At 44.0% G+C, this 22,750-nt stretch overlaps 1 protein-coding gene across 4 annotated transcripts in view; it reads left to right on the top strand.

The window, feature by feature from the left end:
• The window catches only part of LOC123772375 (uncharacterized), a 40,425-nt gene that overhangs the window by 9,972 nt on the left and 7,703 nt on the right, over positions 1–22,750 (top strand). For all 4 annotated transcript variants that reach the window (XM_045765463.2, XM_069325805.1, XM_045765464.2 and 1 more), the window contains exons 4-8: positions 8,222–8,389; positions 9,791–9,897; positions 10,118–10,282; positions 13,406–13,593; positions 21,295–21,713. In XM_045765463.2, coding sequence (XP_045621419.2) covers positions 8,222–8,389; positions 9,791–9,897; positions 10,118–10,282; positions 13,406–13,593; positions 21,295–21,713 — 1,047 coding nt within the window. The remainder of the gene's footprint in view (positions 1–8,221; positions 8,390–9,790; positions 9,898–10,117; positions 10,283–13,405; positions 13,594–21,294; positions 21,714–22,750) is intronic.

Genomic DNA, 22,750 nt, shown 5'->3' with positions numbered 1-22,750 from the left:
ACATTGCTGTGTATACCTAAACATGTTAAAAAATACATTGTTTGAGAGGAGTCTTGTAGAAACTGGTAAGAGTAATTATAATATAATGTTTCCATGATTCAGTGCTTACCTCTTGTGAAAATCACGAAGAATTGTTTAGTCAGAGTTGATTTGTTTTTTTGTATTGAGGCTGACATTTTCTAAATTGATTCCATGTATGTCTAACCATCCTGTGAGATGGGAGTATTAGATAAACTTATAGCTAGTTTTTTATCTACACTGTGTAATATTCCATATAGAATAGGGTAGCAGCACATTGCTGTGTATACCTAATCTTCTTAATAAAAAAAATCAGTAATAAAGATTTTAAATTATAGTTTGTATTATTACAAATACTGTATTATCCTTATTAAATCATGTTGACCATGGATCATTAAGATCTCATGTTGATATGTAATAGTCATATTTCTTTTGAACTGCTAATCATTCATTAAATTGTGCATTATGTCTCAATTTTTCACTTCCTTGGATATACTGTACAGTACAAAAAGATAGGATAAAAATAAGCCAGTAATATTTCTTTCATTATATTTTCTGGGGGGAGACCATACGGCTCCCCGGAGCTATCCATGGCTGATACGGATACCCTAACTATTTTGCATCAGTCGATGTGTGTGGAGTTCTAGGCCTACCGGGGACCACGAGCCAGAACCTGGCCCCCCTCAGAGAGGCACGGGGAGCAGTGGCCCATAGAAATGCACATGTGATTTGGAGCATTCTATATCTGCCATCGACCGGGACAGGCACCCAGAAAGGTAAGCGCCACAAAACAAACCCCTATTCTGGTTAACAACAAAAATCGACAAACGAATGGACAGAACTCCCCCCAGGAAAACGAACTAACAAGCATGACGTCACACGAGCCGCGCCGCGTGTCTGCGCAGCTCCCCCTCCCCGGGAGGGGGAAGGGGGAGCCACAGACCCCCGCAACAGCGATCCCCGCCCCAGTTCCTCGGCTGATGGGATAATGCACGGTCGTGTGGCTCCAGCTCCGGTCTTGTCTCAGTGCTGTGACTTGTTTGCAGTGCTGCTCTTACGGTGGTCGTGTGAGCTGGGAGTAGTATTCTCAGGTACTCGGGCTGCATGTGCTTAGGGTCACCTTCCCTGAGTGCCCTGTAAGTACCGCCCTTGGGGCTTGGGGTTGCCTTCCACAAGTCACCTTGGGTCTACCTCTGTTGGCTTTTCGCTGCTTGGCGTTTGGCCGCCCCGAGGGTTTGGGGGTTTTACTCCCTTGTCTACCTTGGGGTAAGTGGTAGTTATAGCACTGGTGGGGCGCAGGGTACTGTGTAGCTAGTTTTCACCTATGACAGCGGCCAGCTCTGTTCCCTCTGGGTACGTTGTCCACGTGTGGTTTTTCTTTTATATTTGTTTTTGCCTGGTAGGGGGTCTGCCTTGTGTTCCCCCCCTTATATTAGGTTCGTTCGTGTGGTGGCACCCCCCGCTTCGCCCTCACGGGTGGACACGTCCCGTGGGTTCAGTTTTAGCAGTTTGCTTGGTAGTTTGAGGCGCCGGTTAACAGTGCCCTGCCTGGGATAACCCTTAGCAGACCCGGTCTAAGGGGCCCTGGGAAACCCCCCGGGGGCTCTCGGGTCCGATAGTGGAGACCCTTGCGTCCCCTCTCGCTTTGTGCGAGTTGAGGGTTGCTCTGTCCCTTTGTCTCAGGGTGACTCTCCTTGTTTTTGCCTCCGTCATGCTGCCTGTTGGGTCGGTGACACATTCGACCCTGAGTCCTGCGAGCTTTATTGCTTGTTCGTGACTCCATTCACCCAGTCTGCTGATGAATTCCCGTGGGTGCAGGCAGCTCGCGCGTTGCAGGGTAGGTAGGTTGCAACGCGCTCGGGTTTATCACTTCCCCGGACGCCCCGATGCTGCCCCGCTTTGTGCTGGGACCCAGACTTGGGGGTTTTGGTCGCTTCGGCCTTGGTTCCTTCCACTCCCCCGTTGTTTTTTCCCCTCCTGCTTCCGGCCCCTACGCATCTCTAGGCTTCGGGGTCGGGGCGGGGTTAGGGGTTCTGAGACGTGGGCAGTTTCGGGGGTTGCCCCATCCGGGGTAGCTGCGGAGGCATTCGAGTCTGTTCCTCCGGCCGATGCTCCGGGGTCTGACCACTGGGCCCCTTCTCTTCCAGCTCTCTCGGCTGCCCCGGCTTTTTCTTGTGGGGCTGGGGCTTTGGAGGTCAACTCGGCCTCGGGGCCTGGTGTAGAGGCTTCTGGGGTTGGGGAGGAGCGGCCTTGGGGGCCTGGGGCTCCATTGTGCCCCGCCTGGATTTCCGTCCTTCTGAGCGGGGCTTACTGTTGCGAGGAGTGGGGTTTTCTTTCCCCCCTCTGTGTACGATTTGGGCTTGGGTTCTGCTCCTCCCCGGGTTCAGTTCCATGTCCCTGTGCTTTTTTGGTTCCGTCTTCCGGAGGTTTTCGGCTACCCGCATCTCTTCGCCTGCGGTGCGGTTGGCCTTTGCGGCTTACCTCCTGCGTGTCCCGGAGTTTGCCTTTGTACTGGTTCGCAACCCGTTCTCGCAAATTCGTAAAGTCAATATTGACTTATTAACTACGTGCATAGGTGATATACTAAATATAATAGATACCCCTAAAAAGATTCACAGAAAACACCAACCTTACCTAACCTTGTTAGTATCTTAAGCAAGCATCTTATTGCTTCGTAATTACAATTATTACTTAACCTATACCTATTATAGGTTAGGTAATAATTGTAATTACGAAGCAATAAGATGCTTATCTTAAGATACTAACAAGGTTAGGTAAGGTCGGTGTTTTCTATGAATCTTTTTAAGGGTATCTATTATGTTAAGTATGTCACCTATGCACATATTTAATAAGTCAATATTGACTTATTAAATTTGCGAGAACGGGTTGTGGTTCCTTGTAGCCGTTTGGGCTCCTTGTAGCCGTTTGGGCTCCTTGGTAGCCGTTTGCGCTCCTTTGTAGCGGTTTGGGCTCCTTGTCGCCGGTTGGGCTCCTTGTCGCCGGTTGGGCTCCTTGTCGCCGGTTGGGCTCCTTGTTGCCGGTTGGGCTCCTTGTCGCCGGTTGGGCTCCTTGTCGCCGGTTGGGCTGCTTGTCGCCTTGTTGGGCTGCTTATTGCCTTGTTGGGCTACTTCTCGTCTTGTTGGGCTCCTTCTCGCATTGTTGGGCTACTTCTCGCCTTGTTGGGCTACTTTTCTTTCACGTCCTGCGCATGCGCCGTGGGAGTTTGTTTTGGTTCCGGGCGGTGTGCACAGTGTGGTTCTGCATCCATGTCTCTCGGGGGACTTCGCTTCTCGCTCTTTTCTTAATCCTATCCGTGCCTCGTTGCTTTGGGAGTGTTCTGGAGTCCCACTGTGGGGAAGTCGCAAGGTTTTTCCCTGCATTCTAGGGTGGGGAGCCTCCTTCGCTGCTCCCCTCCTCCTCTCCAGCATGGGCGCCTTGGCCACCTCTGGCGGCTACGGACTCGTAGGCTTGCGTCATGGCCCTTCAGTGCCTATGTTCTGCAGGTGAGTTGGTGCGGTTTAGCATCTCCTTCGTCCTGACGCTGCTTTTGTTTTTGGGAGTAGGAATGGGTGTACATACGTACTTGAAAACGTGGACCGTATCACCCGAGGTGCCTACTGCAGGGCTATTAGCCCATACTGGGCAGCTCTTGTTCTCTCCACCTGATTCCTTCCTCGGTTCACGGGTGTGTGCGGGTGGCCTCTTGGCCCTTCCGAGGCGACTCCTGCCTGTACTCCTCCTGCCCCTCTCCTATGCCTGTCTAACCTTGCTTGAGTTCGGGGCTCCGCCTCCACCTTGTTCCGCAGTGCAATGGTGGGGGTGCCTGTTTGGTAGTACGTTTTCCTGTGTCGGAGGTTTTGTGTTCGCCTCCTTGTGCTTGCAGGTTGGGTTCTGGCTCTTTGGTTCCGCCTCTCCCCTGTCGTTTGCCTGTCGGGCGGATTCTGTGCTTCTTGGGCGCTCTCATCTCTGCTCTTGGGGCTGTGTATGGGGTCAGCCCATGTTGGGCTGCCTAATGTGTTCCTTTGTTTGCTGGTTACACTGCACACATTTCTTCTACCGTCCCTGCGGCTCAGTTGGGTGCTCGGTTTCCGCCTGTGTCCCCTTGTGTGCCACTCGTGTACGGTTTATCTATCTTCTCTGTCGCTTCCTAGGGGAGTGTGGTGACGTTTTGCTGCGGTTTTGGTACTGGAGCTGCGTGTCGGGGTTGGTTGTGGCATTATGTTCGGCCCTTCCGTGCTCCCTCTGGGGCTCTCCTTCCTTGCCGGTTTTGCTGTGCCAAGCCTGGTTTTTCCATGTTCCTTGGTTTCTCTGTCTTGTCCTCGCCTCATTGTGCTGGCTGGGGACGAGCTTGGGGTCTTCGTCTCCCCCCTCGCCTATCCTACGGTTTCGGTTCAAGTTCCAGAGCCTAGTGGGCTCCCTTCCTTCGTGTTTTTCATGGCTGCCCCGGGGTTTTTCTTGATGCTAGGGCTTTGAGGGGACAGCTCGGCACCGGGGCCTGCAGGGTGGGTTCCCGGGGCTGGGGTGGGGGTTAACGTGAGGGGCCTCAGGCCCCATTGGTCCCCGCCGGGGTGTTTCTACCCCTCTGGGCGGGGCTTACAATTTTGTGGTGTGGGGTTTTTCCGTTCCCCCTCTCCGCACGTGCTTTGTGGGCATCGGCCCCTCCCTGGACTCGGTTTCCTTGTCCATTGTGCTCGTTGTTTCTGTCCTGTCGGTGGGTGCTTTTCTACGGTCTTCGCCCCTTTTTTCCGGGACGGGCCTTCTCCGTCATGTCCCCCTCTTCTTGGGGTTTCTGCATGACTTTTGGTCTCGGGTGCGACGGGGTTTTTGTGCCTTCATCCTTTGTGTTTGCTTCTTTTTGTTCTCGAAGGTTCGGAACGGTTTTGCTCCTTCCCGTTTTCTGGTACGTCTGTCGTCATTCAGTTGAGCTTCCCTCCGGTCCTTTCTAGGGCTTGTGGGTCCTCTTCCCGGCAGCTTCTGGGTGTTTGACCTTCTTGTTTTTTGTGCATCTCTTCTCTTCGCGCTGTCTCGGTGCTACTCGTTTTCCTGGGGGCGATTTTGCTCCTCTTAATGAGTCTTTTCGCTCCTGCCCTTCTGCGGGATGTTGGTGCGGGGCGGCTCCTTATGTGGGTTCCTTCCCTGTCAGCTGCACTTGTGGCGGTGGACTTGCACGTCTGTGGCATTTTCGTTTTGGTCCTGCGTTTTCTTTTCCCTCCTGGGGCTGTCATAGGATTGGCTTGCGGAGGATAAAGAGGCACTTGGGGCCGTTCCTGGGTCTGGCACCTTGGTTTCTACTGCTAGCTTTCGGTATCGATATTCCTTCTGTGCCGTTTCTCAGGCTGTATCGTGCGTTGTTTCACCTCCGGCCTGCTTATGCACTGCCTGTGTCGTCCTGGTCTTTGGACAGGGTGCTCTCCTGTTTTTCTTCTCCTTGGTGGTTGTGGCTCCTTGGGGTCAGGTTTGCTTTGCCTCGGCTTTCTTTTTATGTTGGCATTGGCCTCTGGGGGTCGTGTGGCAGAGCTTCTCGCTCTTCTCAGGCGCAGTGGTTTTTGGCTCCTATGGTCATGGTCATAGGTTTCTTCGTCTGCGGCTGTTCTCCCTTTTTTCTGGTGAATGATGTGCCTGCTGCTTTCCGGAGGGGTCCTTGGGTGGTTGTCTCGACTTAGTGTTGAGGAGTGGTTCACCGACCGCCTCCCGGGTATGTCCCCTTGTTTTCTTAGGTAGTCTTTGATGAAGTAGCTCCGGGGAGCCGTAGGGGCTCCCCCCAGAAAACCAGCGTTGAATGTAATGAAACGCCATATTCTGGGTGAGTCCCGGAGGCTCCCCGGCACCCTCCCGCTCTCCGGTCGGCGGGTTTTTTCGCGGTTTTGATATCCAGCCTCAGAACTGGGGCGGTGGATCGCCGGCGCCCAGAGAGGGAAGGGGCTCCCCCCTTCCCTCTCCCGGGGAGGGGGGAGCTGCGCAGACATGTGGCGCGGCTCGTGTGACGTCATGCTTGTTAGTTCGTTTTCCTGGGGGAGTTCTGTCCACTCATTTGTCAATTTTTGTTGTTAACCAGAATAGGGGTTTGTTTTGTGGCGCTTACCTTTCTGGGTGCCTGTCCCGGTCGATGGCAGATATAGAATGCTCCAAATCACATGTGCATTTCTATGGGCCACTGCTCCCCGTGCCTCTCTGAGGGGGGCCAGGTTCTGGCTCGTGGTCCCCGGTAGGCCTAGAACTCCACCCACATCGACTGATGCAAAATAGTTAGGGTATCCATATCAGCCATGGATAGCTCCGGGGAGCCTCCGGAACTCACCCAGAAAATGGCGTTTCATTACATTCAACGCTGGTTTTTTATTTAAATAACTGCATCAATATTTGTACAGCTGACAGGATTTGTTTTACCATACAGGTGCATTATTTGTTAAAAAAAATTTGGTTTATTGTTACACACAATGGTGCTACATAGCCTTCCCAGCTTGGTGCCTTCTTTTAATACTTACTGATTAAAAAATAAATAATAATAAATTTTATTCAGGAAAAGTACATACAGTTGATTTACAAACATAATGTTGGATTTATAGACAGAGCTAGTACATACAATACCTAAAGCCACTAATACTCATAGCATTTCGGGCAAGGTGTGGGGGAAAAAACACTTAGACTAAAACTTAATAGTAATTGGGATTAGGTATAAATTGTGTTGAAAGAAGGAATAAAAAATGAAGGGGGGTAACATAACAGAAATCAGCAATTGTACACGTTGGTGAACAGCATTGTTTAAAAAATAGCAAGACATGGGTTGACATTTAGGGGGTAAGTTAGGTTACATGGAGTTAATTAGGTAGTACTTGGTTTTACTCTTAAACTGGTTGAGAGAGGTACAGCCTTTGACATGCTTCGGGAGGTCATTCCACATTCTGGGTCCCTTGATTTGTAGAGCACTTCTAGTTTGGTTACACACAGCCAAATTGTGTAACAGGAAGAGGTCTTGGACCCCTACTTCCCTCTTTCTTTTTTAATAGTCCATATTGTCATAATTATAGCTTTAAGTATTCAATGAATAAAGTTTTTGACATTTTAACCCTTCTCCTTACCTAACATCATTTGTGCAGCATATTTTTATTTTTTTGTCTCACCCAGATTTAATTTAAAAATAAAACCAAACTAAATAAATTAGAAATGGGTATGTATAGCTAAGATACACCCTTACTACTAGGTGAACAGGGGCATTTGGTGATAGTAAATGATCCCATCAGGCAGGGCTCATCACCTCTCATATTTCATGTTCACCAGTGTTTATTTACTTAATAACTATGGGTATAATATCTTGCTATTATAAAACTAATTCTGATATCATAAAAGACATATTTACTCAAAGTTTCAAGCAGAGAATGCATATATAACTAACACGAAGGACTCCTCTTCACGAGATTCAATTTTTATAATCTTTTGTTTATGTTCCAAAATCTTAAAATCGATCCCAATGTTATGTAGTAGAGAAAAATTGAGTTATATCCAGTTTACGTAAAGCTACGAGTGGTCGAAACCACACTTAGATCCCGGACCAAACTTATGAAGGTTTTTCCACTTAGTGTAGCTACCTGAATACCAACGTAGCCGCCACGAAGGCGCTAAGAAGGAAAACATTCGTAGCTAAGAAGAAAAACCTTCGTAAGTACCTTCGTGAATCTGGCCCCAGGTCTCCCATTATTGGTGGGTGAACACGAGCGAGAAGTTTTATATAAGGATTGATGCCCTAAATCTGTTTTCTGAACATATGTTAATTAACTCTAATCATACGGATGAAAATTACAATGACATGTTTATCACTTGATAAGATGATATCACCCCTTGAATAAAATATATTTAATGAGAAATCTTAATGTGAATAAAATAACGAGATAATTCGGTTGTAAATGTTCAAAAAATGTGAAAGTACTTAATTAAAAATGTTGTAATAGCAGAAATCCTGACCAGATATCCCAAGTTGACTGTAGGTAGTGCATGCACATGACTGTAAACTACCAACTGCCATCCACTGGATGGGTGTGAGGTGCACAATTAGTAAATATTTAACTGCCTCAAACACATGCAAATCGGTTTGTTTGGAGACCGTTGTGGTCCAGTTCTAGAGCAAATTTTCTAGGGATCAGAAAACCATGTGATAGACCATAATCTACCCATGTTATAAGTTACTTCTCATCTTATATCCACACAGACGAGAAGTCATGCAAATCACACTATAACTACACAGCCCCGTGGTGGATCTCTTCTTACCCTATAGCGTCGAGATCCCATACAACTGTACAAGATAACCAAACCTACCAGATTGCCTACTTGAGCCTCCACTCACTATGGCTCATTGCAGCTTTCATCATGATCTATGGTAAGGTAGTGGCATCATGCCATTCTGGCCTTGAGAGACCAGAATTATATAAATCAACCTACATTAGGGATAATTATGAAATTATTGTTGTATTTAATTTTAATTTAAGATATGACATGCTCTTATGTCCAGTTATCATGTATTATTTAGGATAATAATTTATGGGCTCGTATAATGTGTATTTATCTTTTTGTCCACCTCCCACACATGAACCTATACATATTCATGAACTCACTCACATAATAGCCATCCCTCTTACCACACACCAACCCCCACACACAGCAGCCATCTTTCTTATCACATACCCACCCCCACACACAGCAGCCATCTTTCTTATCACATACCCACCCCCACACACAGCAGCCATCTTTCTTATCACATACCCACCCCCACACACAGCAGCCATCTTTCTTATAACACACCCACCCCCACACATACAGCAGCCATCCTTCATACCACACCCCCCACACCCACACACAGCAGCCATCTTTCTTATCACACACACACACACACACTCAAATTATGTGGAATGGAATTACAGAACTCTAATAAAGAATGAAACCTAGGGGTGGTTTTGGATAGTAAGCTGTCCGCAGAGGAACACATAAAGAACATTGTGAGAGGAACATATGGGTCGCTTTCCAACTTCAGACTTGCTTTTGATTATATGGATAGTGAGATATGAAAGAAACTGTTCATAACTTTTGTGAGACCAAAACTGGAATATGCAGCAGTTGTATGATGCCCAAATCGCAAGAAGCACATAAAGAAACTGGAAAAGGTGCAGCGGTATGCTACAAAATGGATTCCAGAACTGAAAAACAAGGAGTTACGAGGAGAGACTACAGACATTAAACATGCCAAAACTAGAAGATAGAAGAAAAAAGAGGTGATATGATCACTGCATACAAAATAAAACAGGAATCAACCAAATTGATGAGGCATTCCTGAAACCAGCAACATCAAGAACAAGAGGACACTGATTCAAGCTAAGGAAACAAAGGTGCTGCAAAAACATTAGAAAGTTTTCTTTTGCAAACAGAGTGGTAGACAGTTGGAACAAGCTAAGTAAGAAGGTGGTGGAGGCCAAAACCATCAGTAGTTTCAAAGTGTTATACGACAAAGAGTACTGGGAAGACGGAACACCACGAGCGTAGCTCTCATCCTGTAACTACACTTAAGTAATTACAAATCCACCATCTTACTGATCCTTCTAACAACTAATCCACTATCCCACTGATCCACCAGCCCACTCACCGGCAACCAAACTAATCCACCATCCAACATGCCACTTATCCACAATAGCAACTCATCCATCATCCCACCATTGTCCATACCCCACATGCCCTTCCTGGCGTTGAGCAGCTCCAGCAGATGTAATAACCATACCCAACGTTGCAGGCAATGCCAGGAAACTGTGGGGTTACTACATCCCTTGGCTCCTAGTTACCCTCACCATCATCGTCATGGACCTCACCATCACTGTCTTCTACATCCAGGATATCATAGTTCGTACCCACTAACAATCTTCTTTTGTTATTGATAATGAAGACTTCCCAGCAAAAACACAACATAACCAAAATGTTAATATACCCTTATTAGGAAATTATAAGACTGTAAAAATTGCATTGTTTGGTTGCTGATTTCATGTTATATCTATTAATAGCTTCATGAACACATTCACAGACAACTCTTGTGAAAATCTTTTATTTTGTTTGCACTCTACAGGACTTATCAAAAGGAAAGGCCTATAAATCTGCAGCAGGCTGGATACTGGTCATGTATATCCGATTGTTATTTTTCTGGTTCGTGAACATAGAGGAATTTGGCAATAGCCTCAATGCCTTCTGCAAGTCTTACCACAAGAGGACCAAACAAGCTCGTCTGGCGAAGGTTAGTCTGGTTCCATACACAAGATCTCAATTTGGTTATCATTTTCGGAAATTCTGTGTATTGACAGGATTTTACATATAAATATTTGTTCATTGTTAGAATAAAATTAAAAATTTGCTCAAAAGATTCTTTAAATTTTCCAGCACCTATTTTTATAATACTGGATACAGGAGCAGAATACTCATTTGAAGTCATACCCACGCTTCTTTTCCACATAACAAAATTTGCTAATTGGTTTACAACCAGGTCCCCAATAATTACTGGTGGATCAACAGAGGCAAACAGTTCAGGCCTTCCACTCAAATCTCCCTTCTAATAGTAGTCCTTTGTTTCCTTCCTGAGAGGTACTTTTCCAGCATGTCACTCTTACACGCACACACCAGCCTGTGTGTGTGTAAGAGTGTGTAGGCATCAGCCTACACACTTGGACTATAACATCTAGTCCAAGTGCAGTTAAAAGCTCTGTACCTCAGGGTACAGTCCTTGCAACGCTGCTTTTCCTTATTCTCATATCAGATATAGACAAAAATACAAGTCACAGCTTCGTATCATCCTTTGCAGATGACACAAAAATCAGTATGAAAATTATCTCAGCTGAAGACATTGAAAAACTTCAAGCTGATATTAATAAAGTTTTTGACTGGGCATCAGAAAATAACATGATTAACAGTGATAAATTCCAGGTACTCAGGTACGGTATAAATGAGGACCTTAAACATAATACAGGGTAAAAAACACAATCAAATGTGCCCATAGTAGGAAAACAGCATGTAAAGAATTTGGGAATAATAATGTCTGACGACCTAACGTTTATGGAGCATAACCAAGCAAATATTGCGACAGCCAAAAAATGATCGGATGGATTACGAGAACTTTCAAATCCAGGGATCCCATCACAATGGATGTACTCTTCAAGTCACTTGTGTTGTCCCGACTTGAGTACTGCTCAGTACTCACTTTCTCCTTCAGAGCAGGAGAGATTGCTGAAATAGAGGGAATACAGAGAACATATACGGCACGCATAGATACGATAAAGCACCTAAATTATTGGAATCGTCTCAAAGCCCTCCAAATGTACTCACTAGAAAGAAGACAAGAGAGATATCAAATAATATACACCTGGAAGATACTGGAGGGCCAAGTACCAAATCTACACAGTAAAATAACAACGTACTGGAGTGAACGATATGGAAGAAAATGCAGAATAGAACCAGTTAAGAGCAGGGGTGCCATAGGCATAATCGGAGAACACTGTATAAACATCAGAGGTCCACGGTTGTTCAACACCCTCCCAGCAAGCATAAGAAATATTGCCGGAACAACCGTGGACATTTTCAAGAGGAAACTAGATTTATTCCTCCAAGGAGTGCCGGACCAACCGGGCTGTGGTGGGTATGTGGGCCTGCGGGCCGCTCCAAGTAACAGCCTAGTGGACCAAACTCTCACAAGTCAAGCCTGGCCTCGGGCCGGGCTTGGGGAGTAGAAGAACTCTCAGAACCCCATCAACCAGGTGTCAACCAGGTAGCCTGGATACACAAAATTTTTATCCAGTCAGAGGGAATGCCGGCTGCCTAATCCACCCCCCCCCCCTCCCCTCCTCTTCTCTCTCTCATCTTATTGTAGAACTCTAATGTATATTTCAAGTAGGATTTCCCTTTGCTGAATTTATGCCAGTATTTGGATACAAAATTATATTTCTATTAGCCAAATCTGAATAATCTTAATTAACCTGCAGGGTATAGGCTTATTGATACTTGTATGTACAGTAGTTCAGTGACTCTGGTCTTACATATATCTTAAACATTGGTAGAAAACATTAGCCTTTTTCAAACAGACTACTTGTGGGGATGTCTATTATTAATTCTCTTACCTTCAGGTGTTTTTTCCCTCATTCACGACAACTTCTCCACCTCTCCTAATTTGTGTCCCATCTCCAAATTAAGTAGTCCTCTCTGGAATATTATCTCATGTAAAATATTTTTTCCAAGTTAGTGCGATAATCTCTCAAATTTAGCTGTATTATATAATTTAGCTCCAGTATTATTTATCTCGGTCCATCTACATTAGTATATACGATTATCAGGAATATGTTCCCACTCCCTTTCTCCTTTACTTCCCCTTCTACTGATGATTTTGTTGCTTTGCTTTTATGTACCATTTTACGGGTCTTCTGGTCCCTATCACCTTGTAGAAAAGACTGTTTCTTTCCCATTCCTACCCATCATAAGACGTACAGTATTGCTTCAACGAGATTTAGTTTTAACTCCTGACTATCTTTGAAATGCCTTGCCTTAATGACCAAGGTTTCCTATCCTCACCATTTTGTAATTTCTTAGTATTCCTAAGGATGTCTGTCATTTGTTTCACTATTAACTGTCACCCTTAAGGGGCAATTCTTGTCTTTTCCATATTTGCTGCTGCTTCTAAAATCACTGACATTGTCTTTTGTTGAGGCCTTCTCCTACAGCTACTATTTTCTCAATTATTTATTCTCTCCTAGATGATATTTTTTTTTAATGGACTTGCTGCTATCAGTTTTTTTTGCACAAAAATACTGTTGAAAATAGTTCATTAGGCAAATAATAGTTATTTCCTTGCCTAATGTCTGATTCTTGCTCATTTTTGTTTTGACTTTCAAACATACTTTTTTTGATTGTTTGTTTTTTACAACTTGGCATATGTTTCTTTTATTTCCTCTTTGTACTTTTCCAATCCTTTAGTAACTGCCTCTACTTAATTAAGCTGACCATGAATTTTCTCTTAGGATATCTTTACCTAACTCTCTCTCTCAACTTTAATTATTGATTTGGCTTTTGCTATCAGCAGCAAAATAATTGTATAATATAAATATTGTGATTATTTCTCTTCAGAGTGAAACTTCTTGCAAATAAAACAAGTTAAAGAACAAAGTGAATAATTATAAAAATTAAATATCCAGAATTGTCACTTCATTAAGTTCTATGCAATAAGTTGTATACAAAAGAATTAAACTGAATTTAAGATTCAGTTTAATTTGTCAGAATAAGATGCAGCACCTGCCCCATCTTATTTTGACATACATGAAGTAAAAATGAATTTTCCTAACTGTGACACTTAAGCTAATCTGAACGTGTTACTTGACAGAAGCAAAACAAGAAGACAGCCTTGGAAGTGGCCGAAGCAGCAGCACGTGCAGACGCAGCAGCACGGGCAGAGATGAGAGAACAACAAGCCAGAGAGTGGCAGAGACAGCAGCACCAGCAATCATTTGCTCCAGGAATATCTAATGATGCTTACGTGGAGATTCATCAAGCCCCACGGACCCAAGAGCGGTAAGCATCTCGTGGTTGAGCCTGAGAGTAAATGTTATTACAGATTATTAAAGGATGGAGAAGATTGTCTGAGAAATAGCTTTATCAAACTAGAAATAATACAAAACCATAGTAAAGAGTAAAAGTGAATTATGAGGTACAGATGGAAAGGGAAACATGTAGCCAAGTTTCAAGAACATTCTTCTAGATGTATCAAACAAAATTTAGATAATAAAAAATAAATTGGTGGCATTTTAAATAGGTGTTTTATGAGCTTTGACAATTTGCATTTGTTTTAACAAAGTTATAGTGTTAATATAACAAAACTGAAACTTTGGAAAGATGAGAGTAAGAATGATCAGCAAATCACTGAGGCAACGATAGAAAAACCTCTTAATATTGCAATATTGAATCTCTCAGTATGTAGCAATCTCTCAGCCTCATAGGAACACTGTCAAGAGTTTAAATTGCTTCTGCACATAAGAAGCCTAAATCATTTGAGCAGGATGGGGATCGAACCAACATCATGGGTCACAACCTCATGCGGTGGCCCATGATTCCTTGAGGTTATCTTGAGATGATTTCGGGGCTTTAGTGTCCCCGCGGCCCGGTCCTCGACCAGGCCTCCACCCCCAGGAAGCAGCCTGTGATAGCTGACTAACACCCAGGTACCTATTTTACTGCTAGGTAACAGGGGTATAGGGTGAAAGAAACTCTGCCCATTGTTTCTCGCCGGCGCCCAGGATCGAACCCAGGACCACAGGATCACAAGTCCAGCGTGCTGTCCGCTCGGCCGACCGGCTCCTGTTCCGGTCGGGAACAGGATGATTGGACAGGAATCAAATCCATCTCCCTGGTTTGATTCCCATCCAGTCCAATGATTTTTGCAAAGATGGATCACACTATTGTGATTTCCTGTATGAGAAGTCTACTAAATAAATTTAATGTATTGTTTGCATAAATTGAGTCTGAGAATCCTGACATTATTGGCATCGATGAAACATGGGGGACAAGAAGACATAACAGAAGGGAAATTCCATCTTCCAAGGTATCATCCACCATTCAGAAGGGACAAACAACAAGAGCAGGTGATGTAATGCTATATGTTAAAGGAGACGTGAATGCAACCACCAATGAGGTATTAAATAAGAAAATCAATAGGAGGAATTCAACACTATGAAATCCTCAGAATCTGTATGTTGCGACATAGTATCCCAGAATGGTAACAAATTCATAGTGGGACTATGCTAATGGGCAAACCCAGCATCAACAGAGGAAGTTATTGATCTATATAATGCAATCATGCAATTAATGTGGCAGCAGAAAACCTGAACCCATTTAATGAGGAACTTTAACCACGAGACAATAGAATAGGTGAATCTAACATCATAAGCAGAAGAACAATTTCTTTACCTAGTTCAAGGCACCTTTCTCATACAGCATGTGACAGAGCCCACCCTAGGTAATAGTATTCTAGATCTTGTGCTAACATCAGAAAAGGGCATGATTGATCAAATACATGTAGGGGAAACGCTCATCCCTTCATGTGGTCACAACATTCTAAGACTGATTACAATTATACAAATCCATGTAAAGGTCCAGGATAATGACTCTGGACTACCTTTGAGAAGACTGAAGGAATGAGAGAGGAATTGCAAAATACATCTTGAAGGGAGTTAATAGAAGAGCAAATTATGGAAGCAGCATGGAAAACTTCAGAGAGGTTGTAGCAATTATGTTAAGGGTAATATAATTGCTCTAAACTTTCATTAGTTGCAATATAGATAATTAGATATGCCTCTTAGTTCTACTTAACTTATTCCTGAGAACTCCATTTTCCAAGAAGTTCTATACTAATTCTATATGAGCATACAGGTCACCACTTGGTTTCCGAACTTTAGTTATCCGAAACTTCCAGTTTCCTGATTGGGGTTGGGGAGTCATGCTTCGTTCGGGTGGGAAGGGGTCCGCCAAGCGTCACGACGTCCTGTGGTGGTAGGTGGGAGATGGTCCAGTTTGCCCACTGTGACTTCACAGATTCACGGTCTATTATTCCTATTATTTTGAATTGTCATAAGGCTGGAATGTTCATTCTGTGCTTTTGTTTTACATATTTGCACAATCAAGAAACATCTGTGCACCATGTCAGCTCCAAATGCACGCATTGCATCAGTGATGGCTGACTGGTGGGTGGATGGATGGGAGAGCTTAGGTGGGAAGCAGTATGAGAGAGGGGGGAGAATCAGTGAGAGAGGGGGAGAATCAGTCAGAAAGGGAGGGAGGGTGAGATGCTAGGAGGTAGGCAGGAAGGGAGGGAAGTAGTGAGAATTAGGGAGGGAGGGAAAGGCAGGCAGGCAGGCAGGCTGGTAGGCTAACAGGCAGAGAGGGAGGCAGGCAGCGAGGGAGTCAGGCTGGCAAGCAGGGAGGGAGGGATAGTCACGTGGTTGAACCGCGTGATCTTTGGGAGAGAATATGGGATGTAGGGGGGGGGGGGGTTGTTGGTGGTGGGGGAGAGACTGGCTCACTCCCGAAGATAAGCCTAACACACTCGATCCGTTAGCATGATGGCAGGGAGGGAGGCAGGCAGGCTGGCAGGATGTGCCTGCTGGCAGGATGTGCCTGCAGGCAGGCTGGCAGGATGTGCCTGCAGGCAGGCTGGCAGGATGTGCCTGCAGGCTGGCAGGAAACATCCAGAGGATGTTTGCCAGTCGTCTTAATCAGCTTGGAACAATTAAGGACTTTTATAAGGCGGATCAGGACTTCACTTATTGGCGAGTACAAACAAAATACGGTCGCATTTACGCTATGAACCTGTCGATGTTTTCCCCTAGAGTTTTTTCATAAATTTTTTTGAACAATTTCTTTTTACATTTCTAGTTTATTTTTTCCCTCTATTTCTCGTTTACGAACTTACATGTTAACTGACGGGTCTCGTCCCCAAGGGGGTTCGGAAACCAAGTGGTGCTCTGTATTACAATTGATATCTATTCCCAAGTGTATAGGCATGTGTTCTGTCTATGTTGGTCGGTTTGCCAAAGTGAGGATCCTGATCCTTACACTTGATCAACCAGGCTGTGATTAATACCTCAGGCTGCTCACAGCCGCGTCCAACAACCTGGTTGACCAGACGACCAACCAGGAGACATGATCAGAGACCGGGTCATAGGGCTGTTGATCCCCGTAAGCTACACAAGGTAGAGGAGAAGCTTGTATATAAGCTCCAAGAACAGAAGTGTCATCAGTCTAACTTGAATGATGGTTCAGTAAAGACGCTCAAGAGATCCCACAGATCTTCAAACACCATCGACATTCACCAGTAACAATGAAACACTCGTCGAGTCCAGTTCCTACTCTCGCAAGATGCTTCAACCTCATTACAGAGCAGACAACCAGATTCTGGCCATATCTGAGCTTTCAGCTCTTGTCCCGCTTTTGAGCTCCACGCTCTATGCTCTCATCCTGCAACCAAGCTCTCTAACCCCCGCCTCACTCAAGCTCTGCCACCTGTCCAGGCCTTGTCTCAGTTGCCATCATGCCTTTTCTGGATGCTGCTGCATTAAACAACTGACTGCTGTAACCAAGACTATTAAATAAACATAAAAACCACTAAACTGTGTGTTGTTACCTGTATACCCGTGTTGTTAACCCTTAACATGCTAGGGGTATAATATCCTTTCTTACCCACAGGCACATGTAATTTTGAAAAAAAAAAATTATTTTTTCTTCCTAACCTGTTAATTTGTGTTCACTGATCACGGGAAAAATAGTAAAAAAAATCGTAAGTGGCATATATTGCCCGCTATAGGGCGGGGAAGTCTGGCAAATTATAGGCGCTGACTCAGTGTGCGTCCCAGGCGGTCTGTTGCTCGCAAGCTGTCAGGCCGGAGTTGCCACAAAGAGATAATTACCTAATTATTTCAATGTCTCTGATTGATTTTTCATAGTTTTTTTGCTGTAATATTATTTAATAGTTTGTAGTTTGATATATTTATATAATAAAATGAGTGAATCATTGCTGTACTAAAAAATATGGTGTGCATATTGTTGATTCAATTATGTTCATCAATCAGTGAACAAATACTTTGTCGGTTATTACACTATAAGCACAGGTTATATATAAGTATCTGCATGTTTTGTTCACTATAACGAACCACTAAGTAGCTATTATGAGTCAAAAAGTAATGAGGAGTGACCGCCGTGTACCAGCCAGCCACTCCCGCCCTCCCTCAAGTCATCTGACTCGCCCACATTCTCCTCCCACAATACTGTTTTTGCTATAATTCACTATATACAGACATTATATATAAGTATCTACATGTTTTGTTCACCATAACTGTACATCTAAGCTTGTATGGTGAGTAAAGGCACAAAGACGTAGGACCTCACACTGTCAGCTGATGGCTGCCGCCCTCAAGGCCAGACGCACTATTATTTCTCCTCCAACAATACTGTGTGGTGTTATTACGCTATATACACACATTATATATAAATATCTACGTGTTTTATTCACCATACTTGTACAAATAAACTGGTATGGTGCCCAAAGACCATCATGGTAACCAGTAAACAACACCGTCGTCTGCACGGTGGCGTTGTGCAGACGACGCCACCGCCCTCACCAAAATGGCGGCTCCCAACCTTCTCTTGCTGCTTATACCCTCTATACACACGTTATATATAAGTATCTACATTTGTGTTCACCACAGCGAACCACTAAGCTGGTATGGTGAGTGCAGTCAATAAAAGGTGGCCACACACAGTCAGAAGACATCGCCACCACCCTCCCTCCCACAGCATTACTCCTCCCTCCATGGCGCACAGCGCTAAATATCACCACAATCCTGCTATTATCAGAACCCTGGTCAGTTTTATCACAGTCAGGGGGCTTCTGTAATACTGTAATATCATCGCTACATAATAGCACGAACAAGTATATTTAGGCATTTTTAGGCGATGCTGTGGTCACAAGCTGAACAGCACTGCTGTTAGCTCATGCTGCGTGCGTCAGGCTTGGTTGCTCACTCAATACTGAGGCCAATAACACCCGGGAATTTGGCCCACGATTTTTTTTTAAAATGGCGTCTGTTTACAAGAGCCCTGATGAAGGTGTGGTGAACCCCGTGTATCCGCGGCCCGTTTAAATCTTGCGTAGTACTCCAACACGTCATATGACGTGATGCGCAGTTGACTGGAACAACGTCCAACACGTCATATGACGTGATGCGCACTTTAAGGGTTAACTCGTATACGTAAACATGTGTTGTTGAAGATCTGTGGGATCTCTCGAGCATTTGTACTGAGCCATCATTCGGTAGAGTCAGGTAGTATATGGTGCTGAAGGTGGCTGGATGTGGAGAGCTTGTGTGAGGGCGAGAGCAGAAAACTTGAATATAAAGCTAGGATTAGTTGGCTGCTCTGTAGCGAGGCTTGTAGCATATGATGTGAGAGTTGGAATTTGACTGTGGTATGTCTTCAACATGTTATATCTGCATCCACCTGACCTTGTGCTGGATCCAGTTTGCTTCCTAATTTGATAGACTGATAATCATTTGGCTCGATGGTAAGCTTGCTGATTACTTTTGGCTGTCCTAAGTGATTCGTGGAAACCTTGGGGATTTGCTCCAGATGTCATTAATGGTTAGCGAATATTGCAGGTGTCATTAGCAATTATGGGGGATTATTTGGAACTCTAAATACTTGTAATAGAATTTCTTGAAATGTGGAATAGTTTGGGGATAATTTAAGTGGCTGCCACATTATTTCTAATGTGGCGCTACTTAGCCATTAGGCAACATCCCAATACCCACACAAATCATTGAAACAGGTGAAAAGAAAAAATTAAGGGATACTCCCATAATGTGTAATATAATAAGGAAGAGCACTGACAAATTAAAAGATTCAAAAGCCCCCAGGTGTTGGAAAATTCAATCTAAAGTCATAAAGGAACTGGTAGATGAACTGTCTACCACTGAAACTCCTTTTCACAAAATCTCTGAACTATGGGATAGATCCCATAGATTGGAAATATGCAAATATCACCCCTATTTAAAAAAAAAGGCAGAAAGAGCTCTGCAGAAAACTACCGTCTGACCAGCTTCACCTCGTATATCTGCCAACTCATAAAGAGAATCCTAAGGGAGGGAATCATTCGCCATCTCACAGTGAACACACTAGTAAAACCAACACATTTTGTTAAAAATAAATCCTGCCTTACAAACCTGCTCACATTTTGTCAAAATGGCAACCAACTATTCAGACAAAGGACTTCCAGTAGATGTAGTACACAGTTTTTGATAAGGTCCCACATGAAAGACTGGCAAGGAAATTACAAGCACATAGAATAAATGGTAGAATACTAGAATACATAAAACAATGGATAAAACAAAGACAGCAAAGGGTCATCCTGCACAGAATGAATCTGACTGGAGAAATATAGTGATTGGGGCACTACAAGGGAACATTTTGGGGCCAACCCTTTTTATCATATACATAAACAACACAGATGAGAATATTACAAACCACATCATTAAATTTGCAGATGACACCAAGATTTATGAAGGTATAAGAAAGACCCAATACATGTGTAAGTGTACAATATAAATAAAACTTTTGAATGACGCATACATCCTTTATCAAGGTACAATTAAACAATGTCTTGTCAGAGAAGAAGTCGAGGGAAGCACTTGCTCCTCGGCCACTGGATGGCCTACCCCAACAAGTACCAGGCACAGCCTCTGCCCACCCAGACCATCTCAAAGAAGATGCTGAATAGGCCAACAAGTAGTTGCAGAGGACAAAAACTGAGCCACAGTATCCTCTGGAAAGAGGAGCGGAGAGAGAGGCCCAGACTGAATTGAGAGAAAAAGCCAGCACAGCATGCCAACATGCAAGCTATGCAGAAAAGAATGTGGCTACTGCATCCTGCAGAATGGGAGCAAACAGCTTAAGGAGAGCTGTTGATGATACCATGGCTGAGGCCAAACCCACAGCAAGAGGACTACCAAGTGCTCCAACATCCTCCGTAAGCCAATCGGAATGCAAAGGAAGGAAGGAAGTTGTGTAAAAAACACCTCACAAGCCTCTGAAGGGGAAACCTCCAGAAGGACATCCCCAGCATATCCAGAGGTAACTGAAGCGAAACCTGGGGGAAGCCACACTCAAATCCAACTCATACAGGGAGGGGGGGATATGAAAACCTCTCCCTTGGCAAACAAAGGCTCACCACAGAAGGCATGAGGAACCACAAAGGGTCAAACGGAACCCACAGGCTCAGTTCAGACACCCCAGAAACTGAGGTAGGGTTTCCAGTCCATATACTTAGGCTGACAAACCAATTGAATCAGAACCCACACTGATCCTTGCATCTAATCCCTGTCATCCTGTAAAATGAGTGTTGCCATTCAGAATCCACAGCTCCATGGTATACTCAACCTCCAGATAAAGAGAAGTATGTAGTATATGGGCTGCCAAGCACGGCAAACATGTGATTTGCATGCATATGCATATATATATATATATATATGCTATCTTCATGAGCTTTAACATGACCTTTACTGCATGCATGCAAATCACAAACTACACAATTACCCTCTGAGGTAGTGAAGAAGCTCAAGCTAGAGGAAAAAATGGCATTACACATTTTACAATATTTTCATAAATATATATGCACTGACTGTGTCATAAAATTATATGGTAAATGTTTATTTCATGCTTCTTTCTCAGGCCCCCAGTGCCAAAGAAGCCATCAGCGCCCACAGAGCTGCGTCCCTTCAATTACCTCAACCCATCCTTTCGACCCGCTGATCAACATGACATTGAAGGCATGCGTTCCAATCCTGCTTCTGTACCTAAACCTTTGGCTAATTATATGAAGATTTCAAATTCTAATCAGCAGGAATACATTCCTAATGATGGCTACACAAAACTACCTGATGAAACTGTGGCACCTGCCCCATTACCTCTGCGATTTGGCTCCATGAGAACTCTTCACAACCAACAGCCACGACGTGATCAGAGGAGATTCTCCTCAACAAGATCTCGACCTAGAACATCACGTTACAATGAGTATCAACATCATGATTCGGGTGCTCAATATAATACCGTTTGGGACATAAGTTCTAGACCCTCTGATCTAAATCTTGGTAAGTATTTCAAATCTTTCAGATATTTCTGAGTTAACGCCCTAAGCATGACTTTAAAGAAACACATTCAAACTCAGGTATGTGACATGACATGAAATTCAATGGTACTGCTGTCCATCTTACACCAGGCAAACAGTCTGACAACAACCTTAGGTCTTGTCAGACCTTTACAAGAGCACATGTATATATTTTCACATTGTGAAAAAGGCATAATTGAAATCTACAAAAATGGTAGCAGTGAAGACCTAAATTATAGACCATTTTATAATGGTCTATAATCATTGTCACACTTGTCAAATCATTGGCAAGTGTGGTAGTTAAAACACTAGGAAAACAGTTAAAACCAAGTATGTAGAATACCTGGGGAGAAATGATATAACAGATATACAGTATGGTTTTTGAACAAGAAGATCATGTGTAAAAAAAATCTACTTGGTTTTTATGATAGAGCCATAGAGATTCTACAGGAGAGAGATGGTTGGATTGACTGTTTATCTGGACCTAAGTAAACAAAAATGCTTTTGACAGTCCCACACAAAAGGTTGTTTTGGAAACTGGAACATGCTGGAGGGGAAGGTAACAGGAAGACTGCTGACATTGCTAAACAATTTTCAAACTGCCAGAAACATGAGGACAATAATGAGAAGCAATGTATCCAACCAGAGGAGTGCCACAAGTGGAGTACCACATGACTCGGTTCTAGCACCAGTAATGTTCATTATCTACATAAATGATCTACTACAAGGAATACAGAATTATATGAATATGTTTGCTGATGATGCTAAGCTACTAAGGAAGATAGAAGACTTAGACAATTGTCATATCCTTCTAAATGACCTAGACAAAATTAGTAAAGGAGCATCATATGGTAAATGGAATTCAATGCGAATTAATGCTAAGTTATGGAATGTGGAATAGATTTTATAGGCCCACACAGCCTAAAATTATGTGGAAAGGAATTAACCCTCAATGTGGGGCTATTGATATATGGTCATTCTCCCCAATGGGGAAAAAACAGTGTTGAATGTAATGAAACG

Source organism: Procambarus clarkii, chromosome 17 (assembly GCF_040958095.1).
Source record: "Procambarus clarkii isolate CNS0578487 chromosome 17, FALCON_Pclarkii_2.0, whole genome shotgun sequence".
NCBI classification, from domain to species: domain Eukaryota; kingdom Metazoa; phylum Arthropoda; class Malacostraca; order Decapoda; family Cambaridae; genus Procambarus; species Procambarus clarkii.
The sequence above is the reverse complement of the archived record's forward strand: the minus strand, read 5'-3'. Positions and strand labels throughout refer to the sequence as shown.